The sequence below is a fragment of the Pteronotus mesoamericanus genome, unplaced genomic scaffold (assembly GCF_021234165.1).
Source record: "Pteronotus mesoamericanus isolate MK-2021 breed Mesoamerican mustached bat unplaced genomic scaffold, CSHL_Meso_final contig_169, whole genome shotgun sequence".
NCBI classification, from domain to species: Eukaryota; Metazoa; Chordata; class Mammalia; order Chiroptera; family Mormoopidae; genus Pteronotus; species Pteronotus mesoamericanus.
In genome coordinates, this window is record NW_026555068.1 from 22047914 (window position 1) to 22058878 (window position 10965).

Consider the following 10965-nt stretch of genomic DNA (forward strand, 5'->3'; position numbering starts at 1 on the left):
GGCCATTGTGGCTTGGTTGGTTGGAACGTTGTCCCATAAACCGAAAGGTCACAGGTTTGATTCCCAGTCAGAGCACATGCCTGGGTTGAGGGTCTGGTCCCCAGTCAGGGTGTCCTGATCCATGTTTCTCTCTCACATCAGTGTTTCCCTCTTCCCTAAGCATGTCCTTGGGTGAGGATTTCAACAAATTTTTTTGTAATAAATAAATAAATAAACTAGTGCTACTGGCCAGGAGTTTTTTGTTAAATCTTTTTTGCACTTTAAATAATTCTAATTGATTATTTAATGAGGCATTATTGGAGTCATGGTTACATTAATTACCCTTGGCATGGTTAATCTGGTCAAGCATTTTGGTGAATATTGACCTACCTCCTGAGGATAACAAATTTTTTAAATTGCATCTCTAATTTACTTTTTTTGAAAGATTTTATTTATTTACTTTTAGAGAGGGGAAGGGAGGGAGAAAGAGGGAGAGAAACTTCAATGTGCAAGAGATATATTGATCAGTTGCCTCTCACATGCCCCCAACCAGGGACCTGGCCAGCAATTGAACCGGCGACCTTCTGGACTTAGAAACACATTTTTTTGTGACGGTTTTTAACAGTTTAGAGGTTTATGAGTAGCCTTTTCCTCATTCATTATAGCCTTCGATGTGTTGACCTTTCTTAATTTTTGTGTGATCTCACTTCAGTACTTTAAGGTGGAATAATTTTTATCCTTTTAAGGAACAGGTGTTTGAAAATTCATATTTAGGTTGATGTGATGTGTTAATACCACCTATAACATCTGCTTATGACCTCAGAAGGGACCTATGAAATATGTTTACCCAAGAAGTGTCCCCGAAGTCTCTTGATGATCTGTGTGGTCTTCTCTACAGGATTAGGATTTAGCAGAAGTGTCTAATAAAGAGGAATGTGTACACAGATGGTGATGAGAAAGGAAAAGGGTTGGGAAAGAGCCTGGATGTCATACAGCAAAGAGGATGAGGTACAGGAAGCAGCTATTAATATAATATTTCTGTTGTATGGCTCAAAGAACTCCAAGAAATTGATTCTACCCGACTGTACTGTTTTCTAGGTGCTTTCGTATGTGTGGGGGTGGCAGTGCTGCATCAGTCACATAACTGTTCTCTGGTATATGTACATAAAATATGTATATGTAATATATGTAACATGACTGTGTGAATGTGCAGTTGGCTCACATGGTTTTAGAGGCTGAGAAGTCCCATATCTGCAGCCAGCAGGCTGGAGACCGAGAGGGCCAGTGGTTCCAGGCTGAGTCTGAAGGTCTGAGGACCCAGACAGCTGATGATATGAATTCCAGTCCAAGTCCGAGTCTGAAGGCAAGAGAAGACATGTCCCAGCCTGAATGGTCAAAGAGCAGATTCTCTCTGCTCCACCTTTTCGTTCTGCTCAGGCCTTCCGGGGATTGGGCGAGGCCACCAATGGGCTTTCAAAGTCCACGGATTCAAATGTTAATCTCGTCTCTCACAGACACACCCCGGATAATGTTTAACCAAAACCTGGGCACCCTCATGGCCCATGCCAGTTGATACACAAAATAAACCATCACAAATATATAAAAGTATGTATTTAAAAAAGAAAAATTAACCATCACAACACTATTATACATGTTTCCAAATGATTATGCATACTATTCTCAAATTCAGTTGATTTTCTTCTGTGTTTGAACACTTAAAAATGTTTTGAAAGTGGTAGACTAATGAAATAAAGATATTCTTTCTTTGAACTACACAAAATTGGGATTTGTAAATTTTTTTAAACAATTTTTGATTTTTGGGATGATACATATTATGCGAAGTGAAACATATACTGTTATGTTCCTTATGGATACTTCCCTTTAACCTCTTTAGGATACCTGCACTGAAGTTTTAGGTATTTAATGTGATTTTTAAAATGCCTAGGATGGATTTAATTGTTACGGCTATGAAGAATATACAATCAAGTGTTTTAATAATTAGATGTGACATTTGACTCTTCATCCAACTATACCTGAGAACTATACATTTAAGATGTATTTTTCTCAGTGAAGAGAAGTGGATATTTAATGCTTGTGAGGTTGGTCAGGCAATAAGTAAATAAGTCTGCCCTGGAGCACTTATTTCATAGCTATTCCGATACACTCTAGTTTCATTGTGGCAAAGTTGCCATTCTACTCTGGTCTCCTGAGCCCCAAAAGAAGTCTTGAAAAACTCAACAACTTGTTTGCTATTACAGCTGAGATTTTACTTCTAAATATATTTTCACTCTTAAGAGAAAGTCTTTCTTATTTAAGGTTACCTGGAGTAGCAGGAGGCTCCCTTATTAGACTTTTAGGATTACATGGCAGAGACTACTTGCCATCTGACACCACTGAAAATACCAGTCTTACGGCAATTACTGAACTGCACTGCAGAACTCTTTTTCAAGCTATACCACTTTCTATGCTGTAACTTGCTCAGAAGCAAGACAGTCAACACTTGTCATTTATGAAGTTTGAAAGCCAACACTTTAGTTTGATTTAAAAAAATAGTGGTGGTGGTGGTGAATTCAGGCCTCTGTGGTAGGCAGAGTAACGGACCCTAAGGGTATCCATGTCCCAACCCTTAAAGCCTGTGAGCAGGTTATGTTACATGACAAAGGAGAGTTAATGTTGCAGACAGAATTCATGAAACTGGTAAGATGTTAAAATAGGAAGTATCCATGTGAAACCTATGTAATCGGTCACAGGGGTCCCTATAAAGAACAGGGAGGCAGAAAAGTGGGAGAGAATCAGAAGTCAGGGTCAGAAAAAGATGCAATGCAGGAGGATCAGGGTGATGTGCTTCGAGGCCTCACCCCCCGACCCCCTGCCCCCTTACTAGCCTTGCAGTTGAGGGAGCAGGTCCTGAGCCACACATGCGAGCAGCCTCTGGAGGCTGGAAACGGCAGGAAGCAGATTCCCACCCCAGAGCCTCCAGGAGGGAACACAGAGCTGCCAATAACTTGATTTGAGCCCAGGGAGACCTATGTTGGATCTAACCTACAGATAAATATTAAACCCCAAATTCGTGGTAACTTGTTATAGCAGCAACAGAAAATCAATATGCTATTAATGTTTAGTTTGTCTGCTGTAGGTAGAGGCTCAGTAGGGAAGCTTGGCTTTGATACATTATGGCATGGATTCCCTTAAAAAGGGAATTTTAAATTCTAAAAAACCACCAAAGACAACAAAAAATTCACAGATCTGTTCCATGGGAACAGAGCTGAGCTGACCTTGTATTATTTTGTCATTCTTTCCCCCTCTTGCTTTATACGGGTGGAGGTCAAAAGGGGTCAGCAATTTTTGCTTTTTCACTATTCTCCCAGAAACAGACTCACACTGATATTTATAGGATGTCTAACTTCTGAAGTACTGTCTTCTCTGGCTTCAGAAAGTAAAAATCTTAAAATCTTTACTCATTTAGGTTAGCTCACATCAGCAAAAAGTGACTACCAAGAAAAAATTAATGGAGCAAAGAAAAAGATGAACGGGAAGCTGGGCAAGCAAGGATGGGTTTACATCAAATGTACTGAAGCAAACCTGATGTAATTAAGGGACATTATCTGTATGAGACACCACGAAGAGTCAGTGTTATTCCACACCTGAGCTGACACACTTCATCCGCCTTGTTCCTACAATTCTCCCCAATGTTTGTTGATAGGAAAAAATCCTTAATCTAACCCAAGCAGCCTTACTTCACCTGACAATTTGATTTTAGGCTATTGTCTTGAAATAATTCCCTATATAAAAGAATGTTGGAAAAAGTAACTTGTTAACAAGCAGTGCCCCCAGTGTCAAGAAATAACTTCAGCTACCCCCAAGTTTTTAGAATTTATATGTTATCTGTGCTTCACAGAACCAACGTTTATTTCCAATTACTTTTTTTAAGTAAGACTTTTTAGTAAGTTTACTCGTAATCTCAGGGATTCCAAAACTTCAAAAGATATCATTCATTCTATCAAATGGCGTTGTAGTCCATGCGAATGGTGCCCCCTGGTGTTGTGCAACTCAGTGGCTCTGTATTTATGGTCCTGATGACTTTTGCTATTTCTTATTCAAGCCTCTGTTTTTATCTCTTGCAACCTCCCACAAAGTGATGCACTGTTTATGGTCGCAGAACCCAAGAAAGCTCATCAAATGAAAATTGTTATTACTTCCACTGCTGCATTTCTGACACAGGTGAAGTTCAGGCTATAAAGCAGAGGTCAGGACCCACGTCTCAAATGCCTGCTTCCCTTCTTTACACTTCTGAAAATGTACCAGGACTGGACAAGTGGATCTTCACTTCCTCGTTATCCCTGGTAAGAACTTCTGTAAAGTCACGTCATCCTTCTCTCCTTTTCTCTATGAGCCATAGTAGCAGAAGGACAGCTAATGAATGTGAATTACAGGGAAAATGAGTATATTCAAAATAGGATTCTTATTTTTACATGCATTTCCCTGGTTAATTGCATTCAGAATTTTGAAACACAAGGACAGAAAGGTGTACATGCTCTACCACGTATTGGTTTCCAAACTGCAGGTTGAACGTGGGTGATAACTCCCTTATGAAGCATGGTCCACCACCACAGGGCATGTGGCTATGATAAATTAGAAATGCCTCCACAGACCTCCATTAGTTTTTATTTCATGAGGAACTTTTTTCATCTTTTTCTTGGCTAGTATAGAAAAATATTTAATTATCAAATAGTAAACGGCAATGAGAGGATTCTTGTTCCAACTACTGATTACATCTTTGATTCTATCATTTCTTCTGTAAATTGTCCCTTTGCATTGTCCCAAATGTCTAGAAAGTATTTCCCAATGATTATGTCAGTCACATATTTGAGCAGTTTCCTTTGAAGTTTACTTTAGAAACTCCCTCGTTTAATAAAATTTCTCAAATTTCCCTCAGTGTTATTACACTTGTTTTCTAGAACACTGGAAACAAATATCACAGGCTAGCACGTCTCATTGGTATTCACACTCAGTGCCCAAATTTAGAACCAAGCCATTAATACCAACCCACCTCATAGGGTTTGGAAAGGCTTAACTAAGACATGTAAACCATCAACCTATTGTAGGTATCCAGTAAGTGGTAGCTATTCACATGGTGAGGTCTCACAGTGCTGATAGTTCTATTTTTTGACATAGGTTAATTGAATAACTTACTGGACTTTATATATAAATGGACCCAAAGATTTGGGTTAAAAATGCATGACACCATTCTTCAAAGTCAACTTTCTAACTACCATTAAACCAAAAAAATTCTAATTTTTAGCACTGTCCAGAGAAATCAGTCTCAGGACATCACCTGGCCTCACGGTTTGTTTGAATTCTTCCCATCTTAATAATCTTAACTTGCAACTGCATACATACGGGATAATTCCCCAGCTGACTCACATGGTCATGCAAGTACTAAGAAGCATTAATAAACAAGAGCTATCAACGTGACTCATTTCAAGGAAATGAGGCTTTGGAAAGATGTTGTGGACACTAACAATGCATTTGTTGAAAACCTGTCTTAGGGGGAGTGTCAGAAATTTTAGCACTTGGAGAGGTTGAGAATGGTAAGCAATGCAACATAGTAAAAGCTTGGGCTCTGGAATCAGGGGCTTTAAACTGATCTTTGACCAAATTTCTTTTTTCAGTTTCTTCCATCTGAGAAGTGGGCCAAATGAGAAAAGTTAGCCATAAGACCATGAGGAAATCAGAACACATATATAAGCAGTTAAGAAACTAAGGTATACTTCACGATAGCGGGCACCTTAAGTGTACTACCTTATGCTGAGGCAGCTGTCAGTCCTTTACAGATGAAGTTTAAAGGTTAAATTCCCAGAGGGAGCCTAAATTCTCAAGAACAGATTCCAAAGCTTGTTTTCTTCTGCACTATACTATCTTGAATTATAAACTATGCATTTTTCTTAAATCATGAACTCTTTAAAATTTATTTTACAAGCTTTTAATGTTTATAGCATATAAAAGTTTACAAATTAAACAATATATTTTTACATTAAGCAGCTTCCTCCAATTCTGCTGCACCAAAATGTTACTAGAATTTAAAATCTTTTCAATAACCTTTATATTAACGTGAAAAACAGCCAATTTAGGAAGTTACCAAACTACCTAATTTGATACATTATAGAATTTGTTCTTTGTAATGTTTGGCTCGCCTTTCTGACAATCATTGTCCCACAATATACACATTCCAAGACTGAGGAAAGAGAGGTAATCAAAAGTGCTTTCACACATTCATGTTATTGCTTCTCACAACCCACTTACAGAATGTGGACGTAACTGCAATATCTAATTTAACATTCTCAAGTCAGTAATTTTTAAAGGTTATCTGGTGAAATAACTCTGATTTCAAGTATATGAGGTATCCTTGTCAATTATTTCTAGAATATAAAATAGAAATAACTTCCACATACTTAAATTGTGCTACTTATGTTCAGTTTTCCTAGTCTAATATAACTGGCATGATGAGAAAGGTCATTTCTTAATTTTTCTCTGTACATTATCCCCATTACTGCTCAATATGCAGCACCCTGAAAGCCAGAAGAAAAGCCACAAAGATAAAACCTACTGGGCCAGAGTCTGAAGAAAAATGAAACATAATGTACTACAATACACTAGTACAATTTTAGAATCACCTGACAAAAACAGGATTCCATTTCACTACTACTAAGTGTAATTCAATTGAACAGGTTCATTAAAGGAGCATGGCTGTTCTCCCCAGTATTCTTTTAAGATCTGTAAACAACAAAAAAAACAACCCCATGCAGTGCTGGATTTGCAAACTGTTCCTTCTCTACTCATAAAGTTGTCCATCAGCGATGAAAATGACTTGGTTGTAATTTAAAATGATTACCAGTGGGACACTTATTTGCAGGAATTGGTTCTGCCTTAACGGGGGAAAAAAAACACAACTTCTTGAAAAGGTAAAATAGCTTAAAGCATTTAATATCTAAACAAATCAATCTGTTAATAGCAGTAGTCACAAAATATGCTTAATATAGAAACCCACATTTATGTCTTTTAAGAAAAAGTGTAAATTGTATTTTACCTTAAAACATAAATTATTAACCCACTTAAAGAATCTTCAGTGGTCAAAATCATGGTGATTTTAAACAACTTCAGAATAAAATAACCTTAAGTACTTTATACTGCTTTGTATCAAAAAAATGTTTACAACTTCTCATAAAAATAGTCTGAGGCAACTATTTTTTCTTTTATTCTTTAACAGACATGTTCAACATTATGGGCAACGTTCTCAAAACCTTAAGCTTCAGACTTTCAGACATTCAAATACTATGGTCCCCTTTTCTTGATGTGAGAGGTTGATTCCACTAGGGAAAACAAAAAGTATGGTAGACAACTTAATACATTTTCACCAAATCAATAGTAGTACAAAAGTTTTAAGACTCTACAGAACTACACATCGTACCTAATGTATCATTAAAAATAGAAGACAGTATTTTTTTCAGCAAACAGCATATTGGTATGCTGTTAATGCCTATCTTTTAATGTGTACTGTCATTCATTATTTACAACATCTACTGTGTGAAGAGAACGAGAATGTAAATTTTCTGCAAAACTGGAAAAAAGCAATATAAAATTTGTGAAAGCCCATGTTTCTATTATACAAAAGTAAGCCAGTTTTTCGCTAACAATACCAGATACTGTATACAGTGATATTTTGCACGTATTATAGCAATTCTTGAGGATGTTTTAATGCCGGAGGTAAGTTAACAGGCCTTGATTCCTCATCAAGGAGCACTAGGTCTTCTATTTCACTGCCTCTGTATTTCCTTTTACATATTTTTACCACCACCTTTTTCTTGAGAAATAACTTCAATGCTTCTCTTGATGCAACTGCTTTTGCATTTTCTTTGCTTTTTCCACAGCCAGTGCCCAAATACACAGACTTGCATCTCAACTCACAAACAATACTTTCTTGAGAGCTCTTATTCTGGGGCAGATCTGCCAGTTCTTTTAGCGGGACAAAAAACACATCCAGTGTCGCCTTCAGAGCCTCAATGGCTGCGTTTAGGAGCTCTCCATGATTCACATTGGGACTAAAGCCACCAACAGCTACCAACTTCCACGCCACTGTTTTATACAGTCTGTTGAAAAAAGGTTGCTTCTGTTTCACATCTTCATTGGTTAACTTGGAACATGAGAATTTGACAGACGTTTCACTTGACTGGGAAGTACTTTTAGAAGGCAGCTGGGATGTGCTAGTCTGAGAACTACTCTTAGACGCCAGCTGGGACACACTTGCTAAAGAAGTGCTTTTGGAAGCAAGAGGTCCACTGGTCTGTGGGCTGCTCTTAGAACCTAACAGTGATGCAGCTACCTGCGAAGTGCTTTTGGAAGTCAGCATGGATGTGTTTGCTAATGTGCTGCTCTTGGGAGTTAGTAAGGATGTGCCTGACGAGGAACTGTTTTTAGAAACCGATGATGAAACACTTGCCTCTGAGCTGGTTTTGGGAGTTAACCCACTTGAAGCTGTCTCTGAACTAGGTTTAGAAGACAACAGTGGCAACTCTACTTCTGAGCTTCCTGAGGTGCCCAACAAGGGCACCTCGATCTCTGAGATGCTTGGAGAAGCTGAGACTGAAGAGCCTTCCAAAGCACTCTTTTTAGGTGATCCACTTTGTTGACTGGAATCTGTGGACGGGGTCACATGACTATTCACACTGGATTTCAACAACGCAGAAACAAGTGATGCCGAACCATGTTTATCTGGGGCTTCTGATTCAGAAGCTTTTCCAGACCCTGCCGTTGTTACCTGAGAAGAAATGCTGCTGCTGCTTTGGCTGGAGACAGATGGATCTCCGTCACTTGTGGAGCCGCTCTGATTTGAGGTGCCTGAGCTCCGAGCGGAGTTCCCACCACTCTCTGACTTGGTAGAGGACCCCGTCCCCACTGAGCTGTTTTCCTGCTGAGCTGATGCACGTTCTGTTTTGGCAGAAGTTTTTGCATGATCTTGCTCAACTGCGGAATTGTTTTTTCCTTCTATAACTCGTTTTTTCGTTGGCTCTTCTACCCCTTCTAAAAAGAAGAAAAAGAGATATGTGACTAAGTCTCCCTTATACACATCAGCTGAACATTTACAAGACATATATTCATTAAAATAAAAACACAAGGCAAAAATATTTCAGGAACTGTAGTTTCTTTAAAATGTGTGGAATAGCTTCATTAATTTCTTAAAACAGCACTGAATAAGATCATTAATTTCTAATATTAAAAAATCAACAGCATAGACATTTGGCACTTCAAAATCCAAAGCGGTTAAAGGAAACTGTCAAACTCAGAGCCTAAAAAACACAGACACATAAATTAGGCTTAACATTTCAACTTGATTAACATTACATAAATTCCAGCTCGTTAAAAACATAACAACAGTAATTCCTAATTATATCAAACTTATGTTCTAAGCTCCTATGTATGTTCACATCTATGATCTGCTAACCATTGCTACTTGATATCCCTCTTTTCTTCACCTTGGCAACCAGTTCGTCTCTTGTTGTATGGATTGGAGCATCTGTCACTTTGATGCCTTCAGCCATACTAAGTATTTTATCCATAACTTTTTGAGGGTACCTGAAAAAGAAGAAAAAGCCACTTTCAAGAAGTGTTTGGTTTTTTTCCTTTTTTCCCTTAAGTTACCACTTCTGGTGTGCGAACACGGGCCACGGGAACGGCATTTCCTGGTTGTAATTAAGAGTGTCCCAACCGCCAGGAACTGCTTCCTGGAACCGCAGACACAAGTGCCCCAGCGCCTGGGAGGCGGGGTCGCCCCTTACCAACCTCAAACTGGGCGTCCAGCCACAAGAGCGCCGTCGGCCGACACCACCAGGCGACCCCCGCCCCCCAGGCGGGGCGCCGACAGACGGGGCGCCGACGGGCCGTGCACAATGTCGGCTTCCGGCAGAGACGCCCTTCTCACCCTAGAGGGCAGCCGGCCCCGCGGGTTCCCGCGCTCCACAGCTTCCCCTCCCCGCGGACGGCTCCGCGCCGCCGTCCCCGGGCTGAACGCAAAACCCGGAGAGCTGCTCCGCGGCGCCTCCTCACTCACCGGCACCCGAGGAAGACGTGGTTGGCCCAGGCCATGGAAAAGGAGATGAGCTGCTGCAGCTGCCGACTGCGGCTCCCGCCCTCGGCGTCGGCAGCGTCCTCCGTGTCGGGGGAGGCAGCGCCGCCCGTGGGGGCCAGCTCCCCGGCGTTGCGGAGCAGAAACTCCCGGCGGTGGCGCCAGTGTTTGTCAGTCTCGCCGTCGCAGCGCAGCGCCTCCACCCAGGCGGCCACTCGCGGGTTCTGGCTCAGGTACTCCGACACCTCCTGCGCCATGTTGGGCCTGCAGGGTCGCGGAGGCCGCGAGCAGACGCTGCACCGGGAACGAGGCGGGTGCGCCGGGCGAGCGGCCCTGTCACTGCGGCCTGCACCGGCGGGCCCCTAGAGAACGCCCCTCAGGAGGCCCAGACCCCAAACAACAACGCCCGGAGCAGCTGGACCGCCCACTTCCGCCCGCCGCCGGCTCCTTCCCTTTTATAACCTCGCTGCCGCCGAGCGCCCGTGCGTCCTTCCGGCGCGGCTCTCCCAGAACGCCTCGCGGCGTGCTTGCGGCTGAGGCGCAGCCGCCCAGACTGGGGAGCTTCGCGGGAGGCGGGGACGCGAGGGAGGGGAGGTGGGGTTCGCACCACCCGCCCCGCGAGGGCGGGCCGCAAGTGGACTCACGGGGTGCCCGGGACCTCGGCACGAACCCAAGCGTTCGGGCTCGGCTTTGTGACGCCGCGTGCTCCGCAGCCGCCCTCCCCCGCCCGGGCCCGCCTCGGCGCCGGGAGTCCTGGCGAGGGAGGCGGGGCTCCCGGCCGCCCAGCGACCGGGCAAAGTCCTCTCCCGTCGTCTCGGCGCGTCCGGGGCCGTACGTCTCCACCCGAGTCTCTGGCTTTGAGCGGA

At 42.2% G+C, this 10965-nt stretch overlaps 1 protein-coding gene across 2 annotated transcripts; it reads right to left on the bottom strand.

The window, feature by feature from the left end:
* Nucleotides 1-6974: 6974 nt before the first annotated feature.
* Nucleotides 6975-10528, bottom strand: CDKN2AIP (CDKN2A interacting protein). 2 transcript variants are annotated; one of them, XM_054566191.1, is made up of 3 exons: nucleotides 10085-10528; nucleotides 9479-9609; nucleotides 6975-9057 (listed from the first exon to the last, which is right to left on the bottom strand). In XM_054566191.1, the coding sequence occupies exons 1-3, from the start codon at nucleotides 10354-10356 to the stop codon at nucleotides 7709-7711; spliced, it is 1752 nt and encodes a 583-aa protein (XP_054422166.1). In that variant the 5' UTR covers nucleotides 10357-10528; the 3' UTR covers nucleotides 6975-7708. The 2 variants fall into 2 exon arrangements, with proteins under 2 accessions (XP_054422166.1, XP_054422167.1); XM_054566192.1 differs by having other exon boundaries at nucleotides 8922-9057; nucleotides 9510-9609.
* Between the last annotated feature and the right edge of the window lie 437 nt (nucleotides 10529-10965).